At 43.5% G+C, this 18,944-nt stretch overlaps 1 protein-coding gene across 8 annotated transcripts in view; it reads right to left on the reverse strand.

The window, feature by feature from the left end:
- The window catches only part of REPS1 (RALBP1 associated Eps domain containing 1), a 106,826-nt gene that overhangs the window by 75,455 nt on the left and 12,427 nt on the right, over positions 1-18,944 (reverse strand). For all 8 annotated transcript variants that reach the window (XM_075924301.1, XM_075924299.1, XM_075924296.1 and 5 more), the window contains exons 2-4: positions 16,491-16,614; positions 6,376-6,572; positions 2,375-2,528 (exon numbers count right to left, since the gene is read on the reverse strand). In XM_075924301.1, coding sequence (XP_075780416.1) covers positions 2,375-2,528; positions 6,376-6,572; positions 16,491-16,611 — 472 coding nt within the window. In that variant the 5' untranslated portion in view covers positions 16,612-16,614. The remainder of the gene's footprint in view (positions 1-2,374; positions 2,529-6,375; positions 6,573-16,490; positions 16,615-18,944) is intronic.

An 18,944-nucleotide genomic window follows, 5' to 3' on the forward strand; every position in this document is an offset into this window, starting at 1 on the left:
TGGGGTGCATTACCAGGAGTGTTAGGAGCAAGACACAATTAGTAATTCTTCCATTCTATTCTGATTAGGCCTCAATTGGAGTCGTGTCCAGTTCTGGGCACAACATTTCAAGAAAGACATGGACAAATTGGATCGAGTCCAGAGAAGAGCAACAAAAGTGATTCAAGGTCTAGAAAACATGACCTATGATGGAAGACCGAAAGAACTGGGTTTGTTTAATTTGGAAAAGAGAAGACTGAGAGGAGACATGATAGCAGCTTTTAAGTACCTAAAAGGGTATTACAAGGAGAGAGAAAAATTGTTGTTCTTAACATATGATAAGACAAGAAGCAATGAACTTAAATTGCAGCAAGGGAGATATGAGGAAAAACTTCCTGTCAGGTTGGTTAAGCATTGGAAGAAATTGCTTAGGGAAGTTGTGGAATCTTCATCATTGGAGACATTTAAAAGCAGGTTAGATAAACTTCTATCAGATGGTGCTTAGTCTTGCCGTGAGGGGAGGGGACTGGACTTGATGACTTCGAGGTCCCTGCCAATTCTAGTATTCCATGATTACTCTGGCCAGGAAAAGTCTTTCTTCTGAATCAGAATGCACATGTTTTTCCTGAGCTAACACAGAATATTAAAACCTATTCTAAAGAAGAGCTAGAGATGGGCAGATAGCATTTGCAATGCATATAATCTAACTGAAATGAACTATTTTGAATACAGTAAACAGTGTGTTCAGTATAGGAAATATCTGGAGGAAATGAAAAAAAGAATTTAAGAGGGTTGAGTTGCTCTAATTCTGAGAGCTTTTTAGAATCAGTAAGTTAATGACTAAATAGGCATCACCTGAATATTTTTTGCCAGAACTAAACAATATGGAATTCTGCAGCAAACTACTGTAGTTATGAAAAACTGATGAAGAGTAAGTGCTGACAAATGCCTGGAGTCCACTGGCAGACAGCAGAAATAGCTCATCTGTATTTGAGCCTATAAGATTTGGGTCCTCAAGCTGTTTACTATATGCAGGGCAAAGAGAGAAGTCAATTTATCCATTAAAAATTGAAGATTTCAACTCTGGCTGTTAAATCTATTTGGACTAAACATTCTGAGGCAGCCAATAAATGTGTGGCATCTGCACAGTGAAGAAATGGGACGATCTTTATTTTAGATAATTTATACGCCTATCCTCAACCAATTTTCACAGTAAGAAGCTCCCTGGTCCGAAAGTATGGTCAAAATAAAGGAAGTACCGGGGGAAAAAAAAAGAATGGGCCAATTATTAGAGACAACTAATCATGAGTATTCCAATTAAATATAAAAATAAGTCAAATGCTAATCTGAAATATACTGTAACAAGAAACAAAACTAAAAAGCACAACTGTAACCTGAATTACGATTCACTTGGAAGTAGAAAACCTGGGAAATTTGAGAGGCGAAAAGAAAATGGAACTTGCAGAAACACTGGGAGAATTCTGCACCATAGCCAACACAGAATTCACATCTCCCCACCTCTCCCAGATTTTTTTTCTTCTGCAGAAAACAGTACTGCTGGAGAGGTACTACAATTACACCTTTTGCCCCAGAGGGGCTGCTTTGGAACCAGAAAAGAGGGCAATCAGCTGAGAGGGAGAACTGTGTTTCTCATAATGGGACCAGGTAAGGAGGCATGGGGCAGAGAGCAGGACATATGGGACTGCTGGGAGGAAAAGTAAAAAAGGCAATGGGGGGGGGGGCAGACAGGCGTGGGCTCAGAAACTGCATTAATTAGGGGCTGAATGCAAGAGAGGCTACGGAGCCACACCAGGACAGGAGTGGGATGCAGGGCCACAAGGTGATTGGATGTGTCAAGGTCTGACAGTAGTAAGGCTCCTGAACTTCCTAGGTAACTATAATCCCTGTTTCATATTTATCTGACCTCCATGCAACAGCCCTCCAGGTTCACTTTCACGGTCTTTCCCTCTCCTGCCACTCCTCTGTTATCCCTGACTGCCCCCAAGCCTTTGCACTGCTTCTGAGAAGTGCAGAAAATAAGAATTCCTCCAGGAGTAGAGCGGGTCAGTTTTATATTGCCATAAATTTCTTTTAGGGACACATGCAACCATTCCATCCTCTCATACTTACCATTTTTGGCATGTTCCATATTACACGTGTGTGATAAGTCTACCACAATCATGTTGTAGATTATGCAATTTTGGCAGGCACCAGTTTAACAGCATAAAGTTCAACTGAACCATGCAGAAAAATACTGAGCTTCCTTGCCTTTTTTGGCAACTTATTCTGTCCATAGTGAAAATGTAAATCTACGATGACCTAAACTTAAAGCTTTTTTTTTTTTAATTTCCACTACATCAGGCAACATTTGAAAGCTAACGTAAGACATTTATACCTGGTTGTGCTTCACTAAATGGAGTCCACAAAGGCCCAGGTCCAGCTATAGGTCGTTCATTATTTCCTCCACTGGAATGGCGGTGATGCTTCCTCCATATGTGTGGAGAGGTTGGTGGGGATTGCTGTGGTGAAACTACTGGTGATGTGGATTCCTAATAAAACAAAGGAACTTTAAAAAAATTCTAATAGTATATCACTTAAAAAAAACCCTACCTAAAACCATTATTTCTAAAAAAAACCACCCAATTTATTCCTCTTTGGAACAGGAAAGATTTTAATATTTATAACAAAAGTGAACAGCAGGAATTAGGCATTTTTCCCAATGTGCAGAAGTGCTAATTGATCATGAGCTGAACCCATAGCATTTGAGGGACATTGATGGGTCCAAATTACACTAAGACTCAGTGACAGAAGCTTTATTTGAACCCAAATCTCAAAAAGGTAAAAGATTACTAATTGCATAACCCACTATCCCACGTAGCCCAGACCAAATGCGTTATATTCATGCAATTATCTCCATTGATATCATACCATATAGTATAGTGCAGTGGTCTCCAACCTTTTTACACCCAAGATGACTTTTTAAATGTCAGAAGCAGCCAAAATTTACCACCCCAGCCTTTGCCCAAGACCCCACGCCTTCCCTGAAGCCCCGCACTCTCTGTTCTCCTCTCCATCACTTGCTATTCCCAGCCCTTATACACTCTCAGGGTACGGCTACACTGACCCATTTTTTTCGATTCTTCTGTAGGAAGAGGTTTTTCCAACATTTGGCCTGTCTAGACTGGCCAAGACTTTTGGAAGTCTCCTTATTTCTCATGGAACGAGAAATACGGGGGTTGCTGAAAGAGCATGTTTGCTCTTCTGATTAAAAAAACGGAAGCACACACATGTCCCTGGACGTGGAAGAGTTTTTCCAGGATACCTCTGGAATCTTGGAAAAACTCCTGCAGTCTAGCCATACACTTACTGGGTTGAGTCAGCATGTATGGACTCTGGGGTGGGAATGAGGGATTTGGGTGAGAGAGGTGCTAGCTCTGGGAGGGAATTTGGATGCAGGAAGAGGTGAAGAAAAGGATGCTGGCTCAGAGAGAGCGCTCCAGGCTGGGGAGTGTTGGGGTCAGGTGGGAGGGTTGGGGTGCTGAGCAAGCCACTGGCTTGTGGATATCAGGGTGCAGGAGTTTGGGTTGGGGTACATGAAGGCCTCAGAGCAGGGAGTATGATGGGCTCAGAACACAGATTTGCGGTGCGTGGATGGTGCAGAAATGTTGTAGCAGAAGACTGAGGATTTGGGGGTGCAGGAGTTTGGGGATGTGAGAGGCTCAGGACAGGGGGTTTCAGTGTATGATAGGCTCAGATCTAGGGTCTGGGTGTCTGTACAGGAGTGTTATGATGCTGCGGTCAGATGGGGGGGTTTGTTGACCAGCCTTCATTTTTAAACAAAAAGTTTCAGCACTGTCTTTATTTATGAGAAGGGCAGGGAACCTGTTTTGAGTCAGGGGTCACTGATCCCCAGAGAAGTCAGTTGGGGCCACACAAGTGAGATGCAAAAAAGTAACTCCTCCAAAACCCCCTCAAGCCTCACTAATGTGGCCCCAACTGTGCTGGTGGCAGCAGGGGAACATGATACTGAGGAAGGGTGCTATTGAGTACTGGGGCAGAGGACAGGGTATCCCAGAGCACGCCTCCTCCCCCAACAAGGAGGGAAGCCCTGGCGCACGCCTCCCCCCAGGGACTCCTGCACATTCCCCACAGAGGAGGGAAGCCCTGGCATGTGCCTGCTCCCGGGACTCCTCCACCCTCTCTTCCCTCCCCCCCCCCCCCCCCACAGAGGAGGGAAGTCCGTGTACACCTCCTCTGGGGATTCCTATCCACCCCCCGTCCCATATGCAGCAAGTCCCCAGCACGCCACAGACCTTAGTTGTGGTACTGCGCCGGCTGTTTGGAGGAGGGAGAGCAGCCGGCACACTTCCTGAAACCCCAGAAGTGGTGCGCAGTTGCCAGACTTCCTTCCACCCCGCAGGAAGCCAGCACTACCTCCATTGTCACTGGAGGTAGGTAGTAGGGCTTCTTGGGAGTGGGGAAAAACGGGGGGGGGGGGAGGGGGGCCGCAAATGCCTCGCGATTGACTGGTCGAGCCCTCCCAATCAACGAGTTGGTGACCACAGGTATAGTGGTTCCCAACAGCTGGTCTGTAAACAGCAGCCTGCCATGGCCCAGCAGCCAGCGAAGCTATGCCAATACTGGCTGTTCTGAGACCAGGGCTGGGATAGACCCTGGGCGCATGACCAGTGGTTGCCAGAGCTGAAGTAGGCAGTTTGCGATGGCTCTGAGGCCGGGGTTCATCCCAGTCCCGAGCTACCGCACAGCAGCCGCCTTCAGTTCCGGCAGCCACCATGTGACAGGCAGCTGCCACAGCTGAAGCCAACTGTTCACGAAGGCAATGGAGGCCAGGTCTAGGGTACACATTTTGGTGGACAGGTAACACTTTATTTGTATATTCATTGTTTGCATAATGAATATGTAAATAAATTGTTACTGGTCCACCAAAAGTTTGTGGATTGGTTTTCCAGTGTGTGGTATAAAAAGATGGGAAACTAGGGATGTTAAGGACTAGTTGACTGATAAACAAATGCTTATCGAATAGTCAACTAGCCACTACCGACCCCTCTCTTGGTGCCTCTACCAAATAGCGGAAGCAAGGAGAGGGAAAAAGGAGGGTGGAACTTCAAAGCAGCAGTGCCGCAAGGAGCCCGGGATCAGCTGGGGAGTCCCAGCAATGGCATTTCAAAGGGGCGGCGCCACTCTATTGACTAATCAAATAGTCGATGCAAAAAATGCATCAACTATTCAATTAGTCAATTACACAATATTTAACACCCTTATTAGGAACCACTAATATACAGGCGACCCTCGACTTATGTCCCTCTGCATTTACAACCTTTTTTCCCCCATTCAAGATAGCTCCTAAAACCTCCCAATTTACATCTGCAGCTCGCATTTATGACAGTAACACGCAGCCTCCACGCATCGTCCCAAAAACAGAAAACGTAGAAGGTCAGACTCGCCAGTCTGCAGTTGCTGCTTGAACTGCACATCTTCGCCACATTGATCTTCACTTTATTTTTGTGCATTTGAACTATTTAGTTTTCCTCAATTTCTGTGTCAATTTTGGCATTTTTAGGGTATGAAATAGGTTTCTAGGAACGGAACCGCCACTTATAACATTGTGCCTACGGAAAATAAGGTTTTGACTTACGATGGCTTGCCTTACGATGGTTCTCCAGGAACCAATTAGGTCACAAGTGCAGGGGGGTCACCTGTAGTGGTTCTAGCATCAGAATGTTTGTAAAAGAGTTTTATCCTGCTCAGAACACAAGTGTGTTCATAGCTCAGTTATAGAGGATCATGTGTAATCCCTATGTGAAGTCTTCTAAACAGATACCTTTTGCACCTCTCTAGTTCAGCACCTTTGGGACCAGACGAGTGCTAAAACCAGAGAATTTGCCAATCCATGGGAGGTCAATATTGTCTAGCAGCATTATCTACTCTTCCACTGCTGTCTGGGATCTTCGAAGACATTTAGGGGTAAATCAGAACTAAAAACAGCACAGAATACTACAGCCATGAGTCCTGGCTCTCAAACAAACTTTAGGGGACCACTGGGAACTTGGCCACCCCTGTGATAAGTTGACATCCAGCAAACCATGGATGCTGCCAGACTAGAGTGCACTGGATTAGAGAGGTTCAACTCGTAATTCATCAGTTGTCACTGGTAATATTTCCTAACTTAGATTGAAGTAAACCTGCCTCAGACACCATACATTTACAACACCGCATAAATGAAATAATTACGTTTTCATACATTTAATAACATTTGCATGAATTGGTTTTAAAGAAGCTAAACCAAAACAACAGTTAAGAGTTTAGTAACACTAGTGGCCACTCCGATGACACGTTACCTCAAATTTAAAAAAAACAAACTTAAATTTTAGTTACCTGTTGATCTGTTGATGTACGTTGTTGAACTGCATCATGGCTCACAGAGCCTTTTTTTACTTGAACCCGGCCAGGAGGGGGAGGAATTACACCTGAATATGAAGTGGAGTTATCAGCATCTGAAGAATACAAGGCTGTGTGTCTCAATTCCTGTTCATTCTTTGGACCAACAAATCTTGGTAGAGGAAGGTCCTTTACTGTCAAAACAATAATAAATATTTATAGTCTTAAAATGACTCTTAAAATTAGTTCTTTTCTGAGACACACTATGGCATTTCATCTCTATTCTCTCTCCATATTGGTGCAATTTACAAGCAAATACGTCCTGAGATATTTTTTTTCCTCTCTTGCAACACCACTGTAAAATTCTATACTGTTTATAGAAAATTGTGGTGTTGTATAGGTACAATAGAGTTCCATGTTAGATGCCTTATACAAATGCAAGAAGTATGGGGAACAAGCAAGAAAAACTTGAAGGGCTAGTAAATAAACACAACTATGACCAAGTTGGTATCACAGAGACTTAGTGAGATAATACACACAACTGGAATATTGGTATAGAAGAGTACAGCTTGCTCAGGAAGGATAGGCAAGGAAAAAAGGGAGGAGGTGTTGCCTTGTATATTAAAAATGAATACACTTGGACTGAGGTGGAAATGGACATAGAAGACAGACTCTGTGAGAGTCTCTGGGATAAATTAAAAGAGATAAAAAATAAGGTTGATGTCATGCTAGGGGTCTACTACAGACCATTTACCCAGGCAGAAGAGGTAGATGAGGCTTTTTTAAAACAACAAAATCATCCAAAGCGTAGGATCTGGTGGTGATGGGGGACTTCATCTATCCAGACATATGTCGGGAAACTAACAGTGGGCACCGACTATCCAACAAGTTCATGGACTGAATTGGAGACAATTTTTTTATTTCAGAAGATTGAGAAAGCTAGTAGGGAGGAAGCTGTTCTACATTTGATTTTAACAAAGGAACTGGTTAAAAATTTGGAAGTGGAAGGCATCTTGGAAGAAAGTGATCATGAAATCAGAGTTAATGATTCTAAGGAATGGTAGAAGGAAGAACAGCAAAACAGAGAATCAATTTCAGGATGGCAGATTTTAGTAAACAGAGAACTGGTAGGTAAGGTCCCATGGGAAGCAAGATTAGGAGAAAAAACAACTGAAGAGAGTTGACAGTTTTTTAAAGGGACATTGTTAAGGTCCCAAAAGCAAACTATTCCACTGCATAGGAAAGTTAAAAAGAATGGCAGAAGACCACCTTGGATCAACCGGGTGATCTTGCATTATCTAAAAATCAAAAAGGAGTCTCATAAAAAGTGGAAACTAGTTCAAATCACAAAGGATGAATATAAGCAAACACCATAGGTGTGCAGGGAAAAGATTAGGTAGGCAAAGGCACAGAGTTAAATCTAGCTAGAGGCATAAAGGGTAACAAGATGATGTTCTGCAAGTATATTAGGAGCAAGAGGAAGACCAAGGGGTCTTCCAAGGATAGGCCTACTGCTCAGTGAAGAGGGAGAAACAACAACAGGAAACTTGGAAATGTCAGAGGTGCTTAATGACTTCTTTGTTTTGGTTTTTCCATCAAGAAGATGGATGGTGACGGAATGCCGAACACAATTAATGCTTGTGGAAATGGGGTAAGTTTAGAAGTTAAAATAAAAGAACAAGTTAAAAATTACTTAGAAAAGTTAGATGTCTGCAAGTCACCAGGGCCTGATGAAATGCACCCTAGAATACTCAAGGAGGAGGTATCTGAGCCTTTACCTATCATCTTTGAAAAATCATGGAAGATAGGAGAGATTCCAGAGGACTGGAAAAGGGCAAATATAGTGCCCATCTATAAAAATGGAAATAAGAACAAACAAGAAAACTACAGGTCAGTCAGTTTAACTTTTGTGCCAAGGAAGATAATGGAGCAAGTAATTAAGGAATTCATCTGCAAACATCTGGAAGAAAATAAGGTGAAAGATAACAGTCAGCATGGATTTGTAAAGAATAAATCAAGTCAGACTAATCTGATAGCTTTCTTTGATAAAACAACAAATCTTGTGGATAAGGAAGAAGCAGTGGACATGGTATACTTAGACTTTAGTAAGGCATTTGACACTGTCTCGCATGATCTTATCAATCAACTAGGGAAATATAACCTAGATGGGGCTATTATAAGGTGGGTGCATAACTGGCTGGATAATAACTACTCTGTGAGAAGTTAACGGTTCACAATCATGTTGTAAGAGCATAATAAGTGGGGTTTCGCAGGGGTCTGTTTTGAGGCCAGTTCTGTTCAATATCTTCATCAATAATTTAGATGGTATAGAGAGTATGATTATTAAGTTTGCAGGGGATACCAAGCTAGGAGGGATTGCAAGTGCTTTTGGAGGATAGGGTCAAAATTATCTGTACGAACTAGAGAAATGGTCTGAGGTAAACAGGATGAAGTTTAATAAGGACAAATATAAAGTACAGTAGACTTCCGATAATCTGGAACCTAGGGGACCTAGGTGGTGCCGGATTATCAGATATGCCGGAGTATCAGGAGGTACTATAAGCTGGTTATGTATATACTGTATATAAAGTGTTCTTACCCCTTTTTATTGTACATACTGTATACAGTATACTATAATGTTTTAGTTTTTTTAACCCTTTTTTACCCTTTTCATTCAGTTCAGCTGCTGCTGCTGCTACCTTGCGACTCATTTTTTGCTGGACTATTGGAGTTTTACTGTACTCCACTTAGGAAGGCACAATCAGTTTCATACATACAGAATGGGAGGTGATGGTCTAGGAAGGAGTACTGCTGAAAGGGATTTGGAGGTTATAGTGGACAACAAGTTAAACATGAGTCAACAGTATGACACTGCTACAAAAAAAAGCAAACATGATTCTCGGATGCATTAACCGGAGTGTTGTGAGCAAGACACAAGAAGTCATTCTTCCACTCCCCTCTATGCTGAATAGGCCTCAATTGGAGTAGTGTGTCCAGTTCTGGGCACCATGTTTCAAGATGTGGAGAAATTGGAGAAGGTCTAGAGCAGAACAATAAAAACGATTAAAGGTCTAGAAAACATGAACTATGAAGGAAGACTGAAAGAACGGGGCTTGTTTAGTTAAGGAAAGAAAAAACAGAGAGAACGATAGCAGTTTTCAGGTATCTAAAAGGGTGTTGAGGAGGAGGGAGAAAAATTATTCTCCTTGGCCTCTGAGGACAGGACAAGAAGCAACGGGCCTAAATTGCAGCAAGGGAGGTTTAGGTTGGACATTAGGAAAAACTTCCCACTTGTCAGGGTGGTTAAACACTGGAATAAATTGCCTAGAGGGGTTGTGGAATCTCTGTCACTTGAGATATTTAAGAGCAGGTTAGACAGATACCTAGTCAGGGAGGATCTAGACAGTACCTGATCCTGCTTTGAAGGCAGGGGACTGTATTCAATGACTTCTGAAGGTCCCTTCCAGTTATAGTGTTCTATGATTCTATCTTTACAAGATGACAGTTTGGTTTTTCAGTTCTGACTTAATTTATTGTGCTGGTATGCAAGAAAGAAATCAACTCGTTCTTGTATACTTACATATACTTGTTAATGATACTGTATTACAGTTTTCTTTACTGTATAAGTTCAATGCTTCACAAGTGGCAAGCAACTTACAGTTCTTAAAAGTCTTTGCACTTAAGGTGCTTCATCTAGATATCTAGGAGTTAAAAACATTTAGCTATAATAATGTATACAGGAAGTAAAGTGGTGCCATTTTTATGTTCACAATAAAAGATAATTCAAACTTTGTTTCTGAAGACTTAAGTATTACTTAAACATTTATTACTCAGCCACTTTAACCTTGTTTAATCTTTTCTACAGAAGTAGCTAATAAACTATTGTACTAGGATACTGTCAAGGGATGTTCAGTGACAGTCAGACTTCACAGTAATTTCATTACAGGCAGTCCCCGGGGTTATGTCAATCCGACTTAAGTTGGAACCCTAGTTATGAACGGGGGGTGGGGGGGAGAGGCGCAGCTAGTGCAGGGTGCCTCCCCCACTGTCGCCGCCTCCAGCGGCGCAGGGGGCACTTCCCCCCAGCAGACCAGGGAGATGCAGAGCTAGCGCCCCCCACCCTCCAGCAGACCAGGGAGAGGCGGAGCGGCTTTTCTCGCCGCGGAGGACGTGGGCAGCGGGACCGCTGAGACATGACGCGGTCCCGCTGCCCACATCCTCCGCAGCGAGAAAAGCCGCTCCGCATCTCCCTGGTCTGCTGGGGGGGGGGGGGGCGCGCAGCTAGCGCCCCCCCCGCCCCACAGCAGACCAGGCTTTTCTCACCGCTGGTCAGTTTCAGCAGCGGCTTAATCAGGACTCCTGGGGTAGAGCAGCTGGGGGGGCTGCCGCCGGGTTGGTCCCATAGCACGGAAGTGCGGCGCTACTGGACCAACCCAGCAGCACCCCAGCTGCTCTGCCCCAGGTGTCCCCAAGTCAGCCGCTGCTGAAACTGACCAGCGACTGACTACAGGAAGCCCAAGGCAGAGCTGCTCTGCTCTGGGCTTCCTGTAGTCAGCCGCTGGTCAGTTTCAGCAGCGGCTGAATCGGGGACACCTGGGGTACAATATGTACCAGTTCCGACTTACGTACAAATTCAACTTAAGAACAAACCTACAGTCCCTATCTTGTACGTAACCCAGGGACTGCCTGTATTAACCCATTTTTTAAGTCTACACATGCTGACTTACCAAAGAGGTGCACAGTTTTACTGTGTTTTCCCCTGAACAAAATTTGTTACAAGTCAGACATCTTTTTCTCAAATACATCTGCCATCCTTCTGAACGACCTTCTTCGTCCACTGACAGTGAAGTCAAATCATTCTATTTACTGTATAGCAGGAGTGGCCAACCCGTTAGAGACAGAGCAAAAATAGTGGTGGATAGAGTGCAAAGAGCCATGTACGAAGGGGAGGGAGAAGGGAGTTGAGGAAAAAAATAGCCACACCACACCAGAGAAAAATAGGTGCTGGTACACTGTCCCAGGGCATGCCATGACAAAAAAAGCACCAGGAAGGGGTGAGGTGCAAGCTCTGGGAGGGAATTTGGGTGGAGGAGGAAGTCGAGAAAAGAATGCTGGCTCAGGGAAGGGGTTCCAGGCTGGACAGGGTTGGTGCTGAGCAAGCTGCAGACTTGTAGCTCTGAGTGTAGGAGTTTGGGCTAAGGTGTATGAGGGGCTCAGGGCAGGGAGGCTGGGAGTATGATGGGCTCAGGACACAGATTTGCAGTGTGTGGATGATGCAGGAGTGTTGTGGCACTGGGGATGTGGGAGTGCAGGAGGAGTTTGGGTATGTGAGCAGCTCAGGACAGGAGGTTCTAGTGTATGATAAGCTCAGGTTTGGAGTCTGGGGGGGAGGGTACAGGACTGTTATGATGATGCAGCCAGATCGGGGCTTGGCCCCAATTGGGGGCTTGTGGGCCAGGCTTCATTTTTAAATAAAATATTATCTCAAACACAAAATCATAGAATCAGAGAGAGGTCATCGAGTCCAGTCCCCTGCCCTCAAGGCAGGACCCAGTACTGTCTAGACCATCCCTGATAGACATTCATCTAACCTACTCTTAAATATCTCCAGAGATGGAGATTCCATAACCTTTCTAGGCAATTTATTTCAGTGTTTAACCACCCTGACAGTTAGGAACTTTTTCCTAATGTCCAACCTAAACCTCCCCTTTGCTGCAGTTTAAGCCCATTGCTTCTAAGTTCTATCCTCAGAGGCCAGGAAGCATGATACCCTCCTCCTCGTGACACACTTTTAGATACCTGAAAACTGCTATCATGTCACCTCTCAATCTTCTCTTTTCCAAATTGAACAAGCCCAATTCTTTCAGTCTTCCTTCATAGGTCATGTTCTCTCGACCTTTAATCATTCTTGTTGCTCTTCTCTGGATCTTCTCCAATTTCTCCACATCTTTCTTGAAATGTGATACCCAGAACTGGACACAATACTCCAACTGAGGCCTAATCAGCACAGAGTAGAGCAGAACCCAACCCAATCCCCCTCCCCTTCCCCGAAGCCAGGCACACACACCCCAACCCAATCCCCCTCCTCAGAGCCAGGCACACACCCCAACCCAATCCCCTCCTCAACCTAATTCTCGGGTTGCAGAGTCTCAACCCATCCTAATTCTTGGTTCACGGAGCTGCCGCTACAGCCACGCGTGTCTCCCTCCAGGTGCTAGGGCATGTACGCTGAGCAGCCGGCCTTGAAACGTGCTGCTTAAGACACTGTGCGCAAACCTTCCCCCACCTTGAACTCAATACCCCTCCCTTCCCCCAGACTAGAGCCAGGGCACACACCCCACTCCGCCCCCTGCCCTACCCCATTCTAACCTAATTCTCGGGTCCAGGAGCCGCGGCTACAGACATGCGACTCCCTCGAGGTGACACGCCTGCGCTGAGCAGCCGGCACTCCATGGCACCCTCCCCACCAACTTTATGCTTGGGTCCCGGGAGCCAGAGCCATGCCACCACTGCTACCACCACGCGCATCCGGGACACCATGCGCACCACCCACCTGATCCTCCTCCCTTTTCCTCCCCTTCTCCAGAGCCAGGCATTTCCCCACATTCTAACCCAATTCTCCTCCACCACTAATCTTATGTCCAGGTCCCAGAGCCACTGGCGCCGCCCCTGGAGCCCTTGCCCCTGCCTGCGGTCAGCAGCCGGCTGCTAGCACGTGCAGGCGGGGACGCTGTGTGTGACCCAGCCTGCATGTGCAGGATAGGACACAGCCCGCTGAGGGCCATGAGCACGCATACAGCTTACAGCGGCCCAGCCATGAGAGCGGCTGACCTGAGCAGTTCTGGGTTCTGTCCAAGTTCTGTCAGGAGCCGCAATTTTTTTCTTGGCCACCCCTGCTGTATAGCTTACTTTTAAAATATTTAAGAGTGCACATACATCAATCAACCAACTTCTTTATGAGGTAATTATTGGTTTTATCGGTTCTTGTTTTTAATTACATAAAATTAAAAATACAGCTGTTGTATATTTAATTCTACTATTGTCAGGTAAAGTTCTTCATATAATTTGTTAATTACTGTGTAGAATCATTTGTTTTACTAAATTCTGATAATTAAACATTCAAACAATCTATTCTGGAATATTCCCCTTTGAGTACATAATTATTTAATAATTTTTAAATATAACCTAGGACCAGACAGTTAAGTCACATAAGGTAACAGGGACACCAGAGTTCAAGCAAGACCTTTCACATTTTCACCTAAGCATGGACAACGTTCTCAAACCAGCAGATTTATCTCAGAACTAAGGTGGGGAGTAACCCAAACTGAAATATACCCTTAAGTGTCACATCCTTCTCTTCACATTTCCACCTACCTGACTTCGTCTTCAAAGAGTTAGTGTAAGATGACTATCCTTTTATGTTGGAATACTTAGGATTTGCATGCTCATTCAGAAGCTCCATCATTACATGCCTAATTAATTTTTATTTTTGCAGGAGACCGTTTCCCACAAGGTAACAGAACAAACAAGTGTCAAATTCACAGTGAATATCTGCTCATTTTATAATCCCCAATTAGGCTGTTATCCATGAAAAGGTTTACATCTTGTTCTTGGTCCCCACTGCTTGATTTTGGTCTGCAGATTAAATTATAACACTCTCACCAACTTGATTCAAACTGCAGTCTCAGTGAGTCAGTCACATCTAATTTTATTTAGACACAGCACCAGGGACATGGAAGTGACTATCAATTCAGAGTCTTGATCTCTATCTTTTATATCAGTTTTTGTAGCAAGAAGGGAGATCTTCTCTTTGCTTTCAAGGAATCTGTTTTCGTCTGGAAGCTAAGATGAATCCTCCTGAAGTATCAGATTGTGATTTTAATTTATGAAATATGTAACAAAATACAGGACTATGTAGCACTTTAAAGACTAACAAGATGGTTTATTAGATGATGAGCTTTCGTGGGCCAGACCCACTTCCTCAGATCAAATAGTGGAAGAAAATAGTCACAACCATATATACCAAAGGATACAATTTAAAAAAAATGAACACACATGAAAAGGACAAATCACATTACAGAACAGAGGAGGGATGCGGGGGGGGGGGGGCGGGGAAGGAAGATAAATGCCTGTGAGTTAATGATATTAGAGGCGGGGAAGGGGAGATGTCTGTGAGTTAATGGTATTAGAGGTGATAATTGGGGAAACTTCAGGATCTCTACCAAGCATTTATAAACCTCAACTACCCACCCGGAGAAATAAAAAAGCAAATTGAAAGAGCCAAACGAATACCTAGAAACCATCTACTACAAGACAGACCCAAGAAAACCAACAACAGAACACCACTTATCACCTACAGCTCCCAACTTAAACCTGTCCAACACATTATCAATAAATTACAGCCTATACTGGAACAGAACACTAAACTCCAAGAAGCTCTGGGAGACAGACCCATAGTCTCCTATAGACAACCACCTAATCTCAAGATGATTCTTACCAACAACCACAGGACATACCACACTAATACCAACCTTGGTACTTTCCCTTGTAACAAACCCCGTTGCCAGCTTTGTCCACATATTCATTCTGCTGACACCATTATTGGTCCTAACCAAGTGAGTTATAAGATCAAGAATACATATTCCTGCACATCCAGAAATATAATCTATGCTATCATGTGCCGAAAGTGTCCGTCTGCTATGTACATTGGACAAACGTCTCAGACACTTCGCCAAAGAATCAATGCCCACAAAACAGACATCAGACAGGATCACAAAGAAAAAACAGTTTCTTGCCATTTCAACCAGAAAGGACACTGTCTCAATGACCTAATCACATGCATCCTACTTCAGAAGACATTCAAATCTGCGCTTGAAAGGGAATCCTCTGAACAGGCATTCATGCTAAAATTCGACACTCTCCGCAGGGGGCTGAACAAAGACCCCAACTACCTTACCCATTACGAAGATAGCTTCCCCAATTATCACCTCTAATACCATTAACTCACAGACATCTCCCCTTCCCCACCTCTAATATAATTAACTCAGGCATTTACCTTCCTTCCCCCCTCCCCCCCCCCCGCATCCCCCTTCTGTTCTGTAATGTGATTTGTCCTTTTCATATGTGTTTATTTTTTTAAATTGGTATATATGGTTGTGACTGTTTTCTTCCACTATTTGATCTGAGGAAGTGGGTCTGGCCCACGAAAGCTCATCATCTAATAAAACCATCTTGTTAGTCTTTAAAGTGCGACATAGGCCTGTATTTTGTTTCAGTTACACCAGACTAACACGGCTACATTTCTATCACTGAAATATGTAAGACTGACTTCTTCTGGGACAGTAGCTGAATTTTTGCTGGATGATTTGTAAATTCAGGTGAAGAGTCCAGAGACCTGATAGAAATGAATTATGTAGCTACCTACTTGGAGTTGGAAGTTGAAGGTGTCATCCCCACTCTGTGACCCTACAAATAATTGTGACTACAGTATTAGCATTGATGCAGCCAGCTAATGGAATTGAAATGAAGTTCATCTGCTACTTTTACAACTCAACCTTCAAAAACAGAAGATAGATCACCTAGACCAGGAGTTTTCAAAATTGGGATGCCAGGGTAAGCCACTGCTCCCTTTGACTGGAAATGGTGAACTACAGCCAATGAGAGCTGCAAAGCTCTGTGCTTATGGAGGCTTAAACATAGTGCATCATGGTCCACCAGTGGCCCACAACCCAACTTTGAAAACCCCTGACCTAGACCACTGTGGGAACTGGCATATATAAAAAGCCTTTCTTTCACTCTGCATGCCTTGCAGTAACACTAAGTTATTTTAATATTTTTCATAGTTGAATGGTTTTGAGGACTTCATGTCCCTAGATTAACTTAATCCCTTTTAGTAGTTAAGGTACTGTAGTATTTTATAAAGATACTTTAAATTTTGGTTTGGCCCAAACTCCCCTTCACTTTTTTCAGTATGTATAATTTAGCAATACACTAGAGAAACTGAGACCATACCACAATAGTCCACCAGATTCATCTATTAGAATCTGAGATACAACTGCAATACATGTCACTAACCTGCTCAGTACTATTTAAGAATTAATTTCCAGATTTACCTGTATTTAAACTTTCCACTCTTAGAGGGAGACCTGACTGGGCCACAGCAACAAGTTTCAAAGCAATATAGAACTGACTTCTTCCAAAATATCCAAGTCTCGTTGCACCACAAAGTTCCATAATCTGCAAGAGAACAGATATAAGTATTTATAAATTGAATAAAATAATGCCAGACACTCTGCCAGAACCACTAGTCACTTTGTTAAATACAGACATAACAGCACTCTTAAGTTGGTACATGTGTAAATGGCAATGCTTTGCATTAACTAGTCTTGTCTTAATTTTTTTGTATAAATGTTTTTGGAAATTAGCGAGTCATGAGCGGGGCCCTACCAAATTCATGGCCATGAAAAATGCATCAAAAACTATGAAATCTGGTGTGTGTGTGATTTTACATTATACTACAAGATTTCATAGAGACACCAGCATTTCTCTAATTGGGATCCTGACCCTAAAGGGAATTGCAGGGAGGAGGGAGGTGCAAGGTTATTTCAGGGGGGTTTATGGTATTGCCATCCTCATTTTTTGCACAGCCTTCAGAGCTGGTAAGCCAGAGAATGGTGACTGCTAATCAAGGGCCCAGCTCTGCAAGCAGCAACGTAGATGTAAACGTGACACTGCTAATATTGGCGGTGGCTCTGCCTTCATATCTGGGCTTCTGGTCAGCAGCCACCAATCTCCAGCTGCCCAGTTCTGAAGGCAGTGCTGCCAAGAACAGCACAGAAGTAAGGATAGCTGTGCTGCAACCCCCCTACAATTACCTTGTGAGCCGCCCTTCCCAGTTCTTTTTTTGGGTCAGGACCCCTACATTTACAACATCTACATCTGAGATTTAAATAGCTGAAATCATAAAATGTATCTTTTAAAAAATCCTGTGACAGTGACATTGACCACAATGGACCATGAATTTGGTAGGGCCTTAGACATCATCAGCATGGTAGCAGTTTTCTGGAAATTGCTGCTATCACCACATTTTTTTCATCCAAAATGACTTTTTATTTGCAAAAAAACACCACTCACGGGGGAGGATGACTACATGGGCAGAAAACTGTCACATTCCCAGATTTCTGCCAGGGGACACTAAGATCCCTTCCAAGGATACAGGACAGAAACCGGGGGTGGCTGCTGTTGAGACTCACAGTACTGACAATCTATCCAAAACAGAAATAGCTCTGAAATGGCTGGAAAAAAAAAAGAAAAATACTAGGAATGTGTCAAGGACACTTTGGTCTCAAATGTACCTACATTCCAAATAAATGTGGCATCCCCTCACTTTATTTCTGATGTAAACCATTCTAAACATTTAAAGACTTTTAAGATTACAGTAAAACCTGTGTTATCCGGCACACTTGGGGATTAGGGCATTCCGGTTATCTAAAAACTCCAATTATGTGAGGGTCCCATCAACCTAGGAAAAACCAATGGACAATAATAATAAAACTTAAGTTTTTAATATTGGTAGCTTTGTAGCATGAGGCAGTTTGTCTCATTTCTATTTTGAATTAAAGAGGATCAGTACTACTTAAATAAAAAATTGTTAAGCCTATCTTGGTAAACCAAGCCAGGCCTGTGCTCCTGAAGATGTGACAGTATTGTGGCTGGGGAAAACACCAGTTAGTTTTCTGGTTAACAGAGTGCCAGATAACAAAGGTTTCACTAATTCCTTTTAGCATAAATAATTCTAATCACAGCATTTTAAGTCTCTTTCAGCAATGATATTTCTGATTCCCTCATTTTGCGCACACAGCATGCCCAATGCTAAGACACTGACAGAATGAAGCATGCTCCCACCCAAAGATCTTATGATATAAAGACAGAAAACACATAGGAAACACCATGCAGCTTTTCAATCTGAAAGTTAGCGGGCTCTTGCTACATTTCAAAGCAGAAGCACCCTTATCGACTAATCAAATAGTTGATGGAAGTTCCACTGACTATTCAATTAGTTGATTAATCTAATTTTAACATCCCTATGCTCCACAAATACAGCCACTCCCTGCGTTGCGAACGGTCAAGTTACGACCGTTCGCACTTACGACCAAAGCTCCCATGGAGCAGTCATAAAGGCGGTCCCCGAGTTACCAACGCGACCTGCGCTTACGAACAGTGTGGTTGCGTGTAACTCAATGGGGTCTGAGTTACAAACAGTTCAAGTTACGGGCCAAGTGTTGGTCTATAACTTGTTTGTAACTTGGAGAGTGGCTGTAGGCAATCATGCTAATGAATAGCCATGAACCATTACACTACAGCTGAGCCATTTCATTATGACAGCAGGAAGCTAGCTCAAGCTCAGACAGCTACCTTCCTAGAAGAGGTTAAACACCTGATCTTTGCATTCAATCAGGAATGGAAATGTTTATAAAACCAAGCAGGGATGGGAAGAATTGACAGCTACAGAGTTCTGGAACCTTTAAAGAGGCTCAGCTAGATATCAGGAAGACTAGTAAGGATAG

Source organism: Pelodiscus sinensis, chromosome 3 (assembly GCF_049634645.1).
Source record: "Pelodiscus sinensis isolate JC-2024 chromosome 3, ASM4963464v1, whole genome shotgun sequence".
NCBI lineage: Eukaryota > Metazoa > Chordata > Testudines > Trionychidae > Pelodiscus > Pelodiscus sinensis.